The sequence below is a fragment of the Eschrichtius robustus genome, chromosome 5 (assembly GCF_028021215.1).
Source record: "Eschrichtius robustus isolate mEscRob2 chromosome 5, mEscRob2.pri, whole genome shotgun sequence".
Taxonomy (NCBI): Eukaryota; Metazoa; Chordata; class Mammalia; order Artiodactyla; family Eschrichtiidae; genus Eschrichtius; species Eschrichtius robustus.
In genome coordinates this window covers 22,724,182-22,743,131 of record NC_090828.1, presented here as the reverse complement: position 1 = coordinate 22,743,131, position 18,950 = coordinate 22,724,182, and the positions used below count along the sequence as shown (strand labels likewise).

Sequence of the window (18,950 nt, the reverse complement as noted above, 5' to 3'; positions counted from 1 at the left end):
TTCACTCTGATTGTAATAGGAAGTCACTGAAGGACTTTAAGAGCCGTAATGATACGAACGTGATTTACATTTCCAAAAGATCTCTTGTGAGATCACTCACAAGAACGTAGAAAATGGGGAAGCGAACCAGCTATGAACTTTTGACAATAGTCTGAGGAGAGATAATTTGATGGTGGCTTGGACCAAAGTATAAACAGTAGTAAATATAGAGAAAAGTGGGAAAATTCAAGATTTAGGGCACATTTTGAGGTGAAACTGACAGAACTTAATGACGTGGGATAAGGAAGAAAAATAGCAACCAGGTATGACTACTGGTTTTTGCTTTGAGCAACTTTGATACCATTTATTCCAGTGGCACCAGTTACTGCTATGAAGATTACCGAGGCAGGAACAGATGATCAACAGATCTGCTCTGAACATATCAAGTCTGAAATCCCATTTCGTCATCCAGATGGAGACATCAGGTAGGCAATAGATACTATTTCCTACCCCAACCTCCTGCTGCATACACCCTATGTAACAGACCTATGTTTCTAGAAACAAAATTGGGACCCCAAGCATAGCTGCCCTCCACACATCCCCAGCCCACTGAAGTCATACAGTAAATTACTTCCACATGTGCTTAAACTTCATATTGCAGTCTGTGCATGCCCGATAATCATAGTCATAACTTGAAATAATTAAAAGATTGATTCAAAGGAGGATATATGAACCCTGTCTCAGACAATTAAACTATGACATTAACTCCTTTAATTGATTCCTCCTGAATAAGAAATAAGATGAGATGAAAACCTAATATTCTAACCTCTCAGCCAGGGCTTTAATGGATATAATTTTATAATAACTGTTATGGCTTAAATTGTGTCCCACCAAAAGATGCTGAAGTCTTAAACCCTAGGACCTGTGAATGTGATCTTATTTGGAAATAGGGCCTTTGTAAATGATCAAGTTAAGATGAGATCATCAGGGTGAGTACCCTAATCCAATATAATTGGTATTTTATAAAAAGAGGAAATTTGGACACAAAGACAAACACGCACACAAGGGAGACTGCCATGTGAACATGAAGGCTAAGATCAGAGTGATGTATCTATATAAGCCAAGGAAAGAATGCCAGAATCCAAAGATTCTCCACCAGAAGGTAGGAGAGAGGCATGGCACAGATTTTCCCTCATCGCCCTCAGAAGAAACCAACCTACCTGACACCTCGCTGTCACACTTCTAGCCTCCAGAACTGTGAGACAATAATTTCTGTTGCTCTAAGCCACCCAGTTTTTGGTACTCTGCTATGGCAGCCCTAGGAAACTAATCCAGTAACGATAAGAACTAAAGTTTCACAATTTGCAAAGTCTGGATTCAAAACTAACTGGAAAAATAAGAGAGACATATTTGAATTATACAACAGATATTAATTTTTCCCCAAAACTTGGCAAAGCCACTTACTAAGCTTTGTAACTGTCAACAAGTCATCCTCTTTGAGCTTTTAGTTTCTGATTTGTAAATTAAGACAGTTGAAAGGACCAAAATGAGATAATGTACAGTAAGTCACTTTGCAATCTATGAGAGTTACACAACATAAGGTAATACTAGTATCAACATGATTACATGACTATTACCTAGTAAAAAACATAGTTACACTAAATTTGTGTGTATGTGTGTGTATCTATCATAAACCATAATTACTTACCTACAGAAGATGTGCTCACATCCTCCTAAACACACAGGCTCCCTCAGAATATTAGTGCTGTTTGAAGAAAGAAAAATAATCAAGACTTAGGTCGTTGTTAGATAAACATTTTTTACTCAACATTTCACAAGTCCAAGGCCCAACACTACCATATTTCTTTCTCAAAACAGAAGATATTAAGGATGTATTCATTTGAAAGGTTGTTACTCCCTGATTAAATATTGTATCATCACACACCTGCTGAATTCAAATAGCAACTACCAAACTCAGTTCAAATTGTAACACTTTTTATAATGCATATACTGTGAAATCATAGAAAGAAGCAACGTTGTTCAGTATCTCTGAACCTCTTACAGGCAAAACCAACCACTGGCTGCTTCTTTCAACTAATGATTCAAAGTGTAGACCATAAATCTCAAAATGAGACCCACAAGTAGAATGACTATGTAGTGTATTGTCCAAATGAGAACACTTCTGAGAGTGAAGGGGAGTGATAACTAGATAGAACAGCAGGACTGCCACAGAAAAATAGGACGTCTGGTCACTTTGACCATAAGAATTTTAAAAATTTGGTTTCCGGTTGTTGCCAAGTACCCACCAATTTTTTTACAGATGTCTTATCAAAAATGCAGCCATTCTTTCATTTTATAGGAAGTTGTTTGTTTTCTTTAAAGCAACTGCAAATGGGAATCATCACGTCGGCTGTCTGCAGACAATTAAGTTTTCCCAACGTTTCCATCAAAAAACACCTGCCAAGTTTGATAATCCTAAGAAGGTAATGCTACTTAACTAATAAACACATATCAAGTCATTATATTCAGAGGGCGTAATGAGGCACGAGCAAACAGGAGAAGTAAAGCTTTTAAAGAATGAACATTTTTTGTGCTTGGTTTATTATACTAACCCTAGGACCTGTAGGTATTTACACCATTATTATCCAATTACCTCTGTACACATACCATATATCAATAAAAATAGTTTTCCACACTTCTTGAAAGATCAAAAGTATCACACTGCACATTTTAATAGATATGAACATTAAAGTGAAATTGAGCTTTCAGAAAGAGTGCTAAAAACAGAGCACACCCACAATGTTATACTCAAGATATCGAAAATGGGGCTCACTGACATTATAAAACCCATCACTTTTTAAAAACTCAGAATATCTGATTTTTTCTATCACACTACATAGAACATGGTGATAAAATTATGACTTGCGATGTGCCAGCCACTTCTGTGACTCTGGCAGTTCAGAGGATCCTTACTACAATGCTCATGCTGGTCCTGTAATTTTTGTTCATTACTTGACCTACCAAACCTAACCTCTGATCTCGAATCAAGTGTGCTGAATTCTACTTCATTACGAGCTCTGCCCCTAAGATCCCAAAAGTGGTGTGATCTCACTTCCTCCTATCATAATATCCCCCTTCTCTTTTATCCCATCACCCTGACCAAACCTCCGTATTGTTTGCTTTCCACATGGAAAGACTTCCATTCAGTATTAGCTCCTTGGATTCCCTACCAGCCCAGGCCACAGAGCTAACTTGTTCTGGGCCATCTTCACCACCACCCTAATTCTACTAACCTCTTAGACACTCAAGGATGCCAATCTATTGATACAATGCTAGACAGGCTCCCCAGTCCACTCCCCTGCCTGCTCTCAGGCTCTGAATAACCATTACAAAAAGACAGGAAGATACACAAACTTGTCTCTATAAACTCATTTGGTAGTTTCCTCACCTCTGTATCTCTACCAAAGTGATGTAGTAGATGTTCTGTGGGTAAACAAATGAATAGACGGCTATACAAAACAATCCCCAGGCCCTAAATCCCATTAACTGAAGCCAAGCAGTGTGAGCTTTTCACCACCAGACTCATTCCTACCTCTCCACCCATAATCTTACCCCTCCCTCCAGGCTCAGAGGAAAAGAACTCCTTCAGTCATTCTTCCTTCATAAAATGTGCTGCTCTATTGTCCTTAGACCCCTTACCTTCTCTGCTTTCTAAGAGTCTATTCTCATAATTACAGTCACCTTTCATCTTCCATCTGCATCTAAACATGCAAAGGTAATCTCTCCTGCAAACTAAAACACACAAAAAACCCTTTAGACCAGCAGTCCCCAACCTTTTTGGCACCAGGGACTGGTTTCATGGAAGACAATTTTTCCATGGACGGGGGGCGGGGTGGGCACGGCAGGACAGAATCAGGCAGTAAGGCCAGTGATGGGGGCGATGGTACAGGTGGTAATGCAGGCGATGGGGAGCGAGGCAGATGAACATTTGCTCCTGCTGTGCGGCCTGGTTCCTAACAGGCCGCGGACCGGGGCTTGGGGACCCCTGCTTTATACCCTGCCCCCCACTCTACCGTCTGCCCCAGCTCCTCCCTTTCTTGCGGATGTAAGTTCTTGTAAGTTCTCTGTAGGTGCTCTGTACCAGCTAACTCCATCTCCTTTCCTTCCTAGCTTTAATTCCCACCACTCTGCTCAAACTGCTCACCAAAGCATCTTGCGGTCCTCTTTCTCCCTGACCCTCTGTGAAATAACATCGACCTCACCTTCTTTCCTGAAACCTTCCCTTCCACTGAGTTTTAATTTCCTTATAGCACATTTATGTGCTGATTTCAGCTCGTCCTTAGCTGCTTCTTTTCCCATCTCTCCATGTAGGTTTACCCCCAGGATGCAGTCCACAGCCTTCTGGCTTTCTCTGCCAATACCTGACTCAGTGCCTTGATTCTACTTCTAAACTTAAATTTCCATCCTAAGATGACTCTGTACCCCTTGATCTATAGTTCTTACCCTTCACCCTAGCAACAAGATGCTACAATGCAAGTAGCAATGAATCTAGTACTACAAATAATTGATCAACTGTACTAATTATTCTAATTAGTGACCAAGAAAATACTTTTTATTGCTGTTAATAGATGAGAAAAGACACTGGGAGAGGGAATGAAAAGTATGTGCACGCATGTGTTGGGGGAAGGAGCAGAGAGAGGAGTGTTATAGCCAAAGGTGGGAGACGGTAGTGCCGAGTTCAAAAGAATTTTAATGGAAGAGCTCAAAGAATAGATACACTGCACAGAGGGTGGCACGGATCTTTGTCAAAGCGAGACTTTCTGAAAATGTCTAGAGCTTAGCTGAGAAGACACTCTGGAATAAAAGAATTCTTACAACCAGACAGTATCTATCAAAATTTTAAATGCACCAAACTTTAACTCAACTATCCTACTGCAAGGAATTTATTCTTCAGATAATCTCAGATGCTTGAAAAATTGAAATTTCAGAACACTAAAGATATCTATCGAAACAAAATACCAAAAGCTTCCAGGAACTAAGAAATAATAAAATGTCAGATACATATGTGTGTGTGTGTATATAAATATATATATATATATAAAAATATAAATATATATATATATATTTTTTAAAGGATTCAGAATAGCATAAAACATCTCATGGGTGACAAGGAACAAACACTTGGCCTTCACAGTAATGACTGAAAATTATTTTGTACTTTGAATTCTATATCCAGTCATCATCCATAGTAGAAAGTTGATCATTGGTAATTAAAAAAAACTCATCTCTCAGAGTAGGAAGTTAGGAAGTTAACAAAAAATGTCTAAAATGGAAAAAAAAAAATCTAGAACTAGCAATAGAAACACATTTGGTAATGTGTAAATTAAAGAATTAAAAGAGATGAAAGAGGTTGTATCTGGAGTATAGAACTCAAGGGTATGATAAGGGATGAGGCAAAAGAATGTTTTCATTATAATCTCTGTCCTACTGACTTTGTCAACTGTGTTCACGTATAATTCTAATAAAAAATTTTTAATGTAAAGGCACATGGACAAGGATATTCACTCCAGCATAAGTCTTGTGTTTATTACAGCACAAGACTGGAAACAATCTAAATTTCTACCAAGGAAATGGTTAAATAAATCATGATACATCTACCTGATGACTGGTACCCTCTCATCTGAGGTACAAACATAGAGAATCTCTTAAAGGATACACAGGAAACTGATCAGAGTGGGTTCTTGAAGAAGATTCAGACTTACTTGTCATTCATTTAACAAATATTTAATAACCGTATACCATGTTATTTTAATTCTTTGGCATATAGATGTATGACTTTCAATTTTTAAAAACTTAATATTAAAAAGTTCTTCACAGTCTGGTTACTCCAAAGCCAGGCAACCTTTGTTCTCACTGCTCCTCAACAAAAACTGCTCTTATCAGGCCAGTCAGTGTCTGTAACATTTGTCAAACACCTTATGACCAATTCCAAGCCTAGTACTGCTCAGACTGTCCCCAGCCTAGAATATACTTCCTCCTCCCACAAAACTATTCAAGCTGAACACATTTTCCAAATACCATCCAGGATGATACAGTAAAAATGACACTAAACAAAGAAGCACAGAATTTCTTGGAATTTAGTTTCCATGCCATCACTTGTGCAGAATCTGTACCCTGCAGCACACACATACAAAGGACACAAAGTTGACTGCATTACACTCTTTCCTAAGGGGCTTATAATCTAGCTGGGTAGTTTTATAAGCCAAGTTAACATATGACTTAAGTATAAAATGCTCTAAAGTTCCAGAGATGGCATCAAGCTGGGGCTCTGGAAATCAATGTTGAAAACTAAGTATTTTGTATTTTATCTGCCTGATTCTTTCTTTTCTTTTTTTTTTTTTTTAAGTCTCCAAATAGATTGTAGTCCTACAGACAAGAGATCTTGACTTTCAATTCTTCTGAGCTCCCCAACACACCATTACCTACCTAGCATGGTGCTATGCGAACAGCAGGATTTCAATAAATCCTTAGTGAACGAACTAAGTGGAAGACTACATACAAAATGCATTTATATTAACAATTCTATTTTATCCTTACCCTATTTTTTGTTTGATATACATATATATTAGAAGGAAAAAAAATCCAGAAGAATAACAAAAGACATTTGCATGGTAACAGGACTTCTGTACCTTGAAAATTCAGCTGCTTTATTTTTTTCCATCTGCAGTCATACGTCTGCTACTTTATATGTAGTTGATTTGGAAAGACCGGTACAGTCAGAGGATTATAACTTAGGGAAGAACTAAGTAGGGAAAACAAACTTTTTTTTTTTTCTTTTTAAAGGTCCTATTGAGAGAAAATTTTCTTTGCAAAGAAGAAAAGGAAAGTAAATTCAGTTGAGATTACAATACAGAGGCAGACCTATTTCTTAACTGAATGACTCCCTAAGCTTCCATGAGATAGCAACTGCTATTTAATATTAGGCAAGATAGCTACTACAGTGCTCTTGCGTTTTAGAAAATTCCCATGCTATTTTTAGGTGTGGACCAACACATTTAACACCAAAATGCAGAGGATCCCCAAGCCAATTAAACAATTGGCTTTATTTTTCTTGAGGAGAATAAATAAACTTGTTAACAAGTAAGGGATATGGATAATGACATGAAAGTATCTTATTTTGTATAGTTATTTTGTATGCCATATTAAAGTAAATCACATGGGAAAAAGAGTAACTCATGTCTAATTGTTCAGTGTCAATAAATACTGAATAAATCAATGAGTCAAATATCCCCAAAATCAAAGGGGTAATAGAATTCTATTAATGACTATTTATAATAGAATCTACTATTAGGAGACAGATAAGCCACAGAGAATATCATGTATACCCAGCTCAAACAGTTTTGGTTATTTTGTCTTCTACATTCCCTTTCCTCCAAAGCAAAACAGTATCTAAGTAACTGCTGATATTCCTGTCCTTAAAGCATCACTTCCTCCACCCGATGTTCAAATATTGAGTTTCCAGGCTTAGACATAGGAACTCACCTTTATACCCTCTTCCCAGCTCACTTCCAGAAGTATGCCTTCAATTGCCACATATACGCAGATAACTTTCAAATTTGTACTCTCGGCCTGAAAACTGTCCTCTGGGCCCCAGACCTGCATAACAGTAACTTCACTTGTAATTCCATCTCCTCTGCTATGGAGAACAGTACTAAAGGGTGCTCAATGTGTCTGCTAAGTCTCCCTGGCAGTCACAAGCCCTATATAACACCAGGCATGTGTAGCCTGTAACAGGACTGTGCATGTCGTGGTTCTAGCTCTAAATCCCAGGGGGAAAGACCTGCACCTTCTACATCTGCCCTGAAACTTTACTCACTGTTTACTACCAGGAACCTATGGAGGATTCTTGGCAATTCAAATGAATTAACCAGGTCCTCTGGTATTTCCACCTGCAATGTGATCCTAACTTAACCTAAATTTTCATGTCTTAATCTAACAAACACTAAGAAACTATGTGTCCAGCACTGTGACTGCAAATGTGAGCCTGTCTTTATGAAATGCACAGTATAACTGAAGGAGACAGGTGTCAAAGAATCAAAATACCACAAAAGTAAATAAATCCCATAATTTGGAGGGCATATGATACGTGAACACCAGTGATTTGTGCCCTTTTCTATGTGTATGTCAAACTTCACTAAAAAGTTTTAAACAATATTTTGCATCCAAAAGACACTAATAATTCCAGAACCTGTGAATTGGAGACAGCCTGAAAAATCAATTCATCCATTTTCCTCATTTTACATATGAGGACACCGGAGTCCTGGGAAAGTTACACAAATTGCTCTCCTCAGGGAGTAACTATGTGAAACAATGTTAAACTTCTAATCCCTAGGATCTGACCTTGTCTTTAACACTGCCCACCTGACTCACTCCCCCTGTATTCTACATACTTTTTAGCATATTTTTATTTGCTATAACCCTCTACCCCTCTAACCCTATAAAAATCTCTCCAAGCCCCAATTCAAAAGTCCAGGAATCTTTCCTCCACTGGTCATCCTGATTTACCCTGAACTGTGTGTACACTTCATCCCTTATAACTAGGATCGCTCCTTCAGGGTGGAAAGCCTCTCTGCATCACCACTTCCACCACTTACAGTGCCTCAGGGATTGTTTGCCATCCTAACAATGAAGGGAGCAATCATCCCATCAAAGGATGAATGGCCTATAAGAATGCCTCTCAACATTCCAAACTAATGAAGAAAGACAAAGGCTAATGCTGGAGTCAGGAAATCTACCCTTTATTTTACAAGCATTCATATAGCACTTAGAACATAGCACACACTGCTCTGAGTACCTTACAAATTAACTCTTTTAATTCCCCTAACAAACTTATAAAGTAGAAACTACTACTAACTGGTAGTAAACTACTACTAACTCATCGGCAGGTCAAGAAAAGGAAGCATACAAAGATGAAATAATTTGCCCAAAATCACTGAGCCAGGATTTGAAGCCAGGGTCCAAAATCCATTCTCTTAACCACTAAACTATGCAGCCTCAAAATATAAGAGAAAACAATCTCAATCACCTTTACTAAAACGACAAGAGATAATTTAGAAAAATAAAATCACCTATCTTAAAAATCACAAGACTGCTTTTTGACTTTTTACTAAAAGTTGATTAAAAAATCACTAGAACAACAAGGTCCTACAGTATAGCACAGAGAATATTCAATATCCTGTAGTAAACCATAATGGAAAACAATATAAAAAAATGTACATATATGTATAACTGAATCACTTTGCTGTACACCGGAAGCTAACACAACATTGTAAATCAACTACAATTTTAAAAGTCACTAGAGGACTTCCCTGGTGGTGCAGTGGTTAAGAATACGCCTGCCAGGGGCTTCCCTGGTGGCGCAGTGGTTGAGAATCTGCCTGCTAATGCAGGGGACACGGGTTCACGCCCTGGTCTGGGAGGATCCCACATGCCGCGGAGCAACTAGGTCCGTGAGCCACAACTACTGAGCCTGTGCGTCTGGAGCCTGTGCTCCGCAACAAGAGAGGCCACGATAGTGAGAGGCCCGCCCACCCCGCTTGCCGCAACTATAGAAAGCCCTAGCACAGAAATGAAGACCCAATGTAGCAATCAATCAATCAATCAATCTTTAAAAAAAAAAAAAAAAGAATACGCCTGCCAATGCAGGGGACACGGGTTCGAGCCCTGGTCTGGGAAGATGCCACGTGCCGCGGAGCAACTAAGCCCGTGCGCCACAACTGCTGAGCCTGCGTGCCTAGAGTCCATGCTCTGCAACAAGAGAAGCCACCGTAATGAGAAGCCTGTGCACCACAACGAAGAGTAGCCCCCACTCACCACAACTAGAGAAAGCCCACGCGCAGCAACGAGGACCCAATGCAACCAAAAATAAATAAATAAATAAAAATTTTAAAAAATAATAATAATAATAATAATAAATAAATAAAAGTCACCAGAACTCCGAATTAAAATTGTGGTAGATGCTAAACCCCAGCACCCACCAAAAAACAGATCAAGAGGTATCTAATTATTTAAATTCCCAAAACAGTGTCATGCGACACCTGGGCTTTTTCACTACAGCTCCCATTTCCTGCTTCCTTTAGGAACCCATTATTCTCATGCTTCCTGTCTCATTTTCCCAAATCTTTAAATAGCTTCTATCTGGTTGTGAGGCTTGGACCTAACACATATGTCACATCTGGCCTCTTGAACAATTTCATCAGCTTCACCTTGGAGTCATACTTACGTTAAAGGTCAAGAAAAGATGCCCTGGAATGGAGCCAATCCACCCTCACTCACAAGTAACGCTTGCTGCAAAACAGATCCAATGTGCTACACAGGACAGCTGACAGCTGGGAGCACGAGATGGGTGACAGCTGCAAGCTGAATGTGAGGGTAATTGGGGTAGTCACTAGCCCACTGGGGAAAACTTGGAAGCTCTGTAAAAAGGACAGACACACTGACACACAATTTCAAATAATATGACACTGTTTTGAACGACGGGTAGCAAAAGCAAGAAGCAGGCCATCCTGAGTTGCTCCTTTGGAGTAATGATGTCAGGCAGCTACTAGGCAAAGCACAGGAGGGAAGAATGGGTTGGTTTTTTCCTATGCTTTACTCACTACAGACAATGCCAAACGTGCAGTGACAGGGAGAGGAACACTAATCATTTCTAAACACTAAACCCCATGGGACATAAAATTTTACACCAAAAAGGATTTTTAACCTTAAGATGTTTTACCTGTTAAAACAGTTTTGCAAACTACTGCCTATGCACCAAATCAAGCCAGTAGCCTGTTTTTGTACAGCCGTTGAGCTAAGAATTCTTTTTTTATGTTTTTAAGGGTTGTAAAAAAAAACAAGAACAGACACTGTTTGTGACAGCAAAGCCTAAAATATATACTATATGACCCTTAACAGAGAAAGTTTGCAGAGCCCTATGTTAAAATATGCACTAAAAGAAACAGCTGAGATTTAGTTAACCCATCAGTGGTTCGTATATTAATTTTTTTTTTTTTAATCACTGGAGGGAATTCCCTGGCAGGCCAGTGGTTAGGACTCCTCGCATTCACTGCCAAGGGCCCGGATTCAATCCCTGGTTGGGGAACTAAGATCCCACAAGCCGCATGGCGAGCTGCGGACCAAAAAAAAAAATGTTTTTTCATAAATAAACAAATCACTGGAGTTCAGTATCATTAACCATCCACAACGGGTTGTATTAAAAGTCTGGACCTAGTTACTGATGTCTACTTTCAGTCTTTTGGCTCTTACTGTCTGCTCACTTCAGTTAGAAACTGGAAAAATACTGGTAGGGGATAAAAGTGAAACTGGCTTTATTAGATTTCAGGACGAGCTATAAATTATTCCTCTTTTGTCTCCCCCAAACCATTCAGCAAGCAGACTGTATTTTTGTATTTTCATAAAACACCTGCTGCTAATCACTTATTCTATAACAATCACCACATTCACCACTTTACGTGTATAATTTCATTTAGTTTCTTCCCTCCCATAGAACGTTAGCTTCATAAGGGTTGGGGTTTTTGTCTGCTTTGCTTACTAATGAATCTCCAATGCCTAGAGTAGTCTGGCACTTGGTAGGTGTTCAATAATATATTTTTTTTATTATTAATGAATCCTCACAGGAGGATGAGCTGAGCACTATCGTCACTCAGATAAGGAAACTGAAGCACAGAGATGTTGGATGACTAGGGCCATTCAGCAGTAGCAAAGCTGGAACCTGACCCCAGCAGTCTGACTCTACGGTCTACATGAGGCATCCCGCTGCCACCCTAGTGCCTTCCATACAGAAATGTGCCATCTGAACGTCTAACTTTCGTTGACCTAAGAAGGTGTGACTACAATTGCTTCTATTATAGCAACCAGCAGAGCCAGTTTTAAATTTCTTAGTCTCTGATGGATGACCCTTGTGCTATGGGAAAAGACACACAACATCAGAATGTCTTCATGTACAAAAGTGCCACTTTTCTAAGGAGGGTAATGATGTCATTTTGTCACAAGGTTTACAGTTTTTGTAAAACAAAATATAAGTGCGAAACTCTGACAGTTACACCCTTTCCATTTTTAAAGAAAGAGTTGCTATGTTACTTACGCTTTACGTACAACAAAGTTCTGCAAGTTGGACATCAGAGGGGGGAAAAAGAAATCAAAACAAAGTCCAAAAAAGAAATAGGGTAGAACGGCTACGAGCAGAGAGAAAACCTGCCAGAGTGATACTGATGCAGAAATACTGAGCTGTGCACACAGCAGGCGCTCAATAAACGCTTTTGGAAGAAATGAAAAGTGAGATAAGCCCTTCTTGGGTTTTATAAACCTTCTTTATTTCTATACTAGGAGGAGCTACAGGAAAAGAAGAAGCAAGGAGGACCAGTCAAGAAACTGATGTCTTCAGATGGAATGAAAACCTTGAACTTAAAGGATTCCCATGGTGTAACAGCATGAACAAAATAAGAAGCAAAAAGTAATAATAAACAGCATCTCTTAAGAGCTGGAACCCCAAGCCATACAGTCTTTGATCAAACCAAGGAAATGTGATATTGAATGAGAAATTGGCGGTGTCCATCACACCTCCATCTTCAATCTACCCCCCAAAAAAGTCCCCCAAACTCTCCTCCCTCCCCAAATAAGGCTGCGACGGAGAAAAGGTCAAAGGGGCCAGCTCAGCAAACAGTGACAGCTGCTTCAAATTTAGTGGGCCTCTTCAAACTTAACAGCTCTCGGCCTAAGGTTCTGGAATTACCCTGGTCACAAGAATCACGGGACCGGTGAACAGTGCAGATGCCCCAGCGCTACAGATTCAAACTCTGGAGGCGGGAACAGGGATCCGCATCTTTAGCCACGCCTCTAGACTCTTAGGCCCGCTAAAGTTCGAAAACTACCATCTTAGTTGGGCTTGGTGCCAGAAAGGCTAGAAAGCCGCCCAGAAAGGGTTGAATGCGGGCCCGGAGTGGGGATAAATAACACCAGATCCCTGGTCAGGTACTAACTCTGCTCGGCGGCCCAGCTGCTGGGGGAGGTGGGGAGACGGGAATGAACGGAGGAAACCGGAGGTTTGAAAAGACGCCTGCCCCCGCCGAGGCCCTCCCGGCAGCCCCCTCGAGGGTCGGTCTTTACCAACGCGAGCAGCGCAGCAGCTTCTCCAGCCGGTACAGCGCGGCGCGGCTGTGGGCCCAGGCCCCGCGACCTGCCGGCTCCATGGCGGGCGCGGGATGAGGCTCGTTCCCGGAGCGGATCCTCGGCTGCCGGTTCCCCCGCATCGCCCCGCCCTCGCGGAGAAGGCTCCTGGGAGAGCGGGAGGCAGAGCGAACTCGGGCAACCACCCAGACAGCGCAGGCCTGCGACCTGATCCCCGGGCCCCCCGCCCCAGCTGTTCCCGCTTCTGTGCCGGCGGGACGCCTAGGGGGACGGGGCGCGCGGGGTAGGCGGGGCACGGCCAAAACGCGCCAAAAGTCCCGGCGCGCGGGGCGGGGGGCGGGGCCTCGGCGCCGGGCGGGGCCTCGGCGCCGGGCGGGGCCTCGGCGCCGGGCGGGGCCTCGGCGCCGGGCGGGGCCTCGGCGCCGGGCGGGGCCTCGGCGCCGGGCGCGGCTGCGGTAGGACCCCCGCTGTCGGCGGGAAAGGGGGCGGGGCCACAGGCTGCCCTGAGGCGTAAAGGTAAGAATGTGAGCAAGTCCTTGCTTTCCCAGAGCGCGGATTCTAGGGACCCTTGGCCGAATTTAATCAATGGAAAGTCACAAACCGAGAAACTTTTTAGTTGAGCATGGTCTATAAGGAGTGCTGTTTCGACTACTGCTGAGCTTGGAAACGCTTTGCTCGTAACATTGACACTCTTAATTCCTAAGAAAGTAACTTTCTTTTCTCTCCCCACGCCACCCCAGGCTTTTCATTGATGGCCATATATACAGATACACCTACTACGCACCCCTTCACCCTCCCCATTCAGTCCGCTGCCAAACCCTTGCATTTTTTCCCCTTTACTCTCAAATCTTTCCACTTCTCTCTGTCTTCACAACAGGCCCAGTTGTATCATTTTCACCTGGAGTGTTCCCATAGCCTTCTAGCTGATAACCCGGTGTCCACCCAAGTCCCGCTCAGTCTTTAAGCTACACGGCAGCCATCTAAAACATTTCCAAATAAACACGTGGTTAGTAGACGCAGAACGAGTAAAACTAAATAAGATCTTACAGGGTGTTTTACCTGACCTATGATAGCACATGAAATTAACCAAATATATATAAATATATATATTTAACCTCACAGGTAGCCAAGAAGTTAATCCTTGATTTTTTTAAGCCATTGCTTACCCTTTGCAGAGAAATCAAACTCTAGAGCACTTAAAATGTTAAATGAACTTGGAGAGATGCTATGGTGTATAATGGAGTTAGCTGGAGACTTCAGGAGCCGGAAGTCCTACTTCTAATCCCACTTCCTCCACTGAATAATTGTGTGATTTAAGTCAAGCCTTAAGTTCTCTGAGCATTTGTTTCCTTATCTGCAAAACCGGGATAATAGTATTTATCCTGTAGATTTGTGGGATTACAGTAAATGTAAAAGCACCTACATCATAAGTACTCAAAACTAATGTGAAGATGATCAGTACTGTGAATGCTTTACTTACCACAGAATGACATTGAATATTTTTATCAGATGCTTTTTTTTATTAGGGCATAATTTAACTGTGATCAGAGTAAATGAAAATTTCACATTTTGGTCAAATGCTTTGAGGACCAAACAACTGTTACTGGCCTGTTCGTACAGGGCTATTAAATGAATTATGATGCAGGTGCAATGACTTCTTTCTCCTATTAGTTTCCTCTTCCTTCCTTCTACCACTGCTCCATTAGCGCTCCTCAAACTCACGAAATTCTTGGCAGCTGTTTCATGGTGGCCATAGTACACTGGTCAAGAGAATAAGCAAGGTTACTCTTCCATCTGCCACTTCCCCTTTCATTTGCTTCCTCCCAGCCCTGCAGTGCTACAGCTCAGGTGACTGATGCTTAGCTTTTAGTGGAGATGGGGTATGTGTTTTTGAACCAACTCTTCCTCGCAGGCCTGGATCCTGAATTTCAAGAGCCAATTCTTTCTCCCATGTCCATTATGTGTGCAGGTAAAAGATGGGTGACCTACCCAGGATGAGGTACACCAACAATGTGTGAAATCCTGAAATTTTGTTCCCAGAAAAAAGTTCCCCAGGGAAATGCAGTCCAGCTATAGGGTCCTGGTAAAGCCTTAGCTTAGGGCATTAATAATATCCCCTCTCCACTTTAAAAAGGGATAAATGGTATCCTATTTCCCTTTCCGTTTCCCTGCAAGGACGTCCTGAGTCCATCAAGTTTAGGTTTGTTGCTCCATTTCACTCCTAGTCTATCCTCCTCTTCTTCCAGTTAAGCAGTATTCCCCAGAACCTTAGAACCTTCAACCCTTCCAAAATGATTCATCCTACCCCAGTGTAACTCTCTGGTCCCAGGGGGGATTCTGAGGCATACAAATTGGCTTGCTTTAGCCTATTTACCCATTCTTCTCTTTCCATGCCCTGCCCTGCATCACTTTGATTACCATCTGTAATTCTACTGTACTCCAAAGGCATCTCCAGCCTGGATCTCTTTCCCAATCTTTAGGCTCAGTATAACAGTTTGTTAAAAACAGTCTAAATGCTATTTTTTTTTTTCTTCTGTTGTGTTGTGAAGTATTTTACAAGTAGTAAATCTTCCTCATATTCACTTGGATAAACATATAGAACAAGCAAAATGGGACAAGAGTAACACCCAGACTCTCAGCCCGTGGAATGTGAAGCTATCTCACAAATTCAGCACGTACACTAATTCTTCTCTGGCTTTGAATTATGGTGTCATGCAGTGAAATCGACCACCTCAATTCTTTTGAGTGCACTCTCTTTGACAGATATAAATTTTGTTTGCAAGGACCTCTATGAAACCTAGAGTTACCCCCAGAAAATGCAGTTTGAAAACAATTGATAAAGAACAATTGAATGTGGTAATTGATGGAGTGGAACAAACCTCCACAGCATCGAGGAGTGTGGTGTCTGCTCTCTGCGTTTGACTGAGCTAGCCTTCCTACGTGAAAATGCCATTAACCTAAGTTAAAGTCATAAGCTCTGTGCCATTTTTTCTGGAATCCAATGTGGTATAATGATTAAGTGCCATAGAGCTCTGGAGTCAAGCAGAACTGGGTTATAAACCTACCCCTGCCACTTCCTAGAATTGCGCCCATGGGCCCGTTGTTTAACCTATCTTGGAACTTAGTTTCATCTTTTGTAAATGTCAGATCAATGTATACCGACCTCTCACAGGGTTGCTGTGAGAAAGGAATTACAAACTATGAAACTGGTCTAAACCAGGAATGCAGCACAACCAATGCAAATCCCTTCACAATGGACTGTCCTGAACTTTAATACATATAGTGAAGCTTAAGTCACAGCGCACAACACATTTTCCCATCTTTAGAACTGGTTTTAGCATTGTTGAGTTGCACTAAGCCAGTTATGCTTGCTTTAAAATTCTCTTACGAAAGAGTACATCTTCTGAGCTAGAGGGAGCTGCTCAATTCCGTGACTATGCAACAGAGATACTTGCCGTAGCAATTCCTTTGCAAATATGGTGCAATAACTCTGAAAGGAAGCTTGAATTTTGCTTAATGACCATAATCTCTCTTAGTATCATCGCAAATGAAGTTATCTACTGAATTCCTAACACCATCCTTGGCAAACCCTTATAGTTTTGTTCAGTTAACTTGGAGATCTTTTATTTATTTTGTTCTTCCTTTAAGAGCAAGGAAACCTCAACAATTAAAAACAGTAATTTTGCCCTATGTACTATAGACAGCTTATATGAAGCAAACAAAACAGTATGGCCAAAACTAATCAGTACCTACCACCCACAGACACCATATGATGAATGTGGACCCCTACTTGGGCAGTACAGTTGTACATACATGTATTGATCAAGTTAGTGGCTACAGTCTCTCTGAGTTGCGCATATAGACACAGTCTCAGTGTCATGTAGACCTTGGCATTTACTGAAAAATTACCTGTAGACCTTGGCATTTACTGAAAAATTACCTAAGTCACTAGAAGCATCTAGATATTTTGAAATGGTTTTTGAAAGGATGTTAACCCCATTCTTGACCTGCCAAATTTCTGTTACAGAATCAAAAGTATGTAGTCTAAGGACATAGATATATTATTATGTCCCTTCAGCAATGGTTTTAAAGGTTTTGGTATCTTCTGTATTTCCTGATCATTTATCAAATTCAGTCTGACACAGATATTTCACTGGTCATTGTTTCTGGTTCAACAGACTTCAGAGTTCAGCTCATTCCACTGCCTTTTATCACTTGCTGTTTTTAAGGAGAGATCTCAGTAGAAACCCCCTTTTTCTGTACAGTGTAATTACTGAAGCACATAAAGTGGTTATGGCAGGAATTTATCACTTTCAGGTGGAAATACTCCCAGCCAAATAAAAGAGTAGGAATGCCAGAAGCAATTTATAACAGGCTCACTGACATTTTGTGTTGAGAAGCTCTACCACTGAATAAGTATTAAGTCATAAATCTCTGTAAATGTGATTAAAGCCAACAAGTTATTCTTTGACGGGACACCATAATGAAAGAATGTTGTGATGCAAAGCAGGAAGATTCTGTTGACAAAAATCACCAAGAACAGCTGTTTGTAAAATTTACAAACAGCTTGTTTTAAATTCTGTTGAACCCCAGCAGCTGTTTGTTTGCACATAAAATGTTCATTTAGGAAATAAGCATTGACCCTAGTTTGGGTTCCACTGTGTTTCAAAATTTTGTAATCAGTGCAATCAAAATTCATACAATAATTTAAATTTCTTTCCAAGGACACGTAAAAGGTAACCAGTATATTTAAGTATGCCTTGGACACGGTACATGTTCGATAAATAGGGAAAGAGTGAATGACTGTATACCATTGTCCCTGAAAGCAATGGCCAGTTACCAAGTGCATTTCAGCTTTATTTTTTTTCCATTCACATATACTGTTTTGGAAATTATGCCTTGTTCATACTGGATTCATTTTGCTAGTATTGATAATACCCCTTAATAGGCCTTTAGAAATACATTTTGGAGTTTAGAATATTGAATTAAAATTTAGCTACTGTTGTAAAGTCACTCTCTGTGACAGAAAGTTTATTAAATCTCTCCTCAATATTTTTGCATTGCCTTCATTTAGTTGCGTTTCTCGCTATCTCAAAAGATAGCTTTTATATTTTTTCATCTGTGAAGTAGGGATAATAGAAAATACCTCATTGCTGTTGCATGGATAAAATAAGCTAATAACCTTAGCAAAGTTCTTGACACACAGTAAGTTCTTAATAAATGCTGTCACTTATTACTCTACAAACTTACTCTACTCTAGGTTCAAGAATAGTAAAATGGGGCTTCCCTGGTGGTGCAGTGGTTAAGAATCTGCCTGCCAATGCAGGGGACAGGGGTTCGAGCCCTGGTCCAGGAAGATCCCACATGCCGCGGAGCAACTCAGCCCATGCGCCACAACTACGGAAGCCCAAGCGCCTAGAGCCCATGCTCCACGACAAGAGAAGCCACCGCAGTGAGAAGTCTGCGCACTGCAACGACGAGTAGCCCCCTCTCACTGCAACTAGAGAAAGCCCATGTGCAGCAATGAAGACCCAACACAGCCAAAAATAAATAAATACAATAAATTAAAAAAAAAAAAAGAAAAAGAAAATGATAAGAAATTTATTCTTAGATAATAAGAACAATATCCTCTTGGATAGTCAGGTAGACTGCAATCCAGTATATTTCAACTTTTAAAAATATCTGTTCCCCCCAGCCTCAAAATAATATAATAATATATATATATATATATAAATTGCATATATATATATATGCAAGTTTTAGGTGTTAATTGGGAGATTGGG

General features: G+C 40.7%; 1 protein-coding gene across 2 annotated transcripts in view; it reads right to left on the bottom strand.

The window, feature by feature from the left end:
* BARD1 (BRCA1 associated RING domain 1) overlaps positions 1-13,382 on the bottom strand; it is a 75,075-nt gene extending 61,693 nt beyond the window's left edge. Inside the window, exons 1-2 of one of the 2 annotated variants that reach the window (XM_068543787.1) lie at positions 13,147-13,382; positions 1,688-1,744 (exon numbers count right to left, since the gene is read on the bottom strand). In XM_068543787.1, coding sequence (XP_068399888.1) covers positions 1,688-1,744; positions 13,147-13,289 — 200 coding nt within the window. In that variant the 5' untranslated portion in view covers positions 13,290-13,382. Of the gene's footprint in view, positions 1-1,687; positions 1,745-10,261; positions 10,401-13,146 lie in introns of those variants that run through there. The other variant, XM_068543788.1, reaches the window with a different exon arrangement.
* Between the last annotated feature and the right edge of the window lie 5,568 nt (positions 13,383-18,950).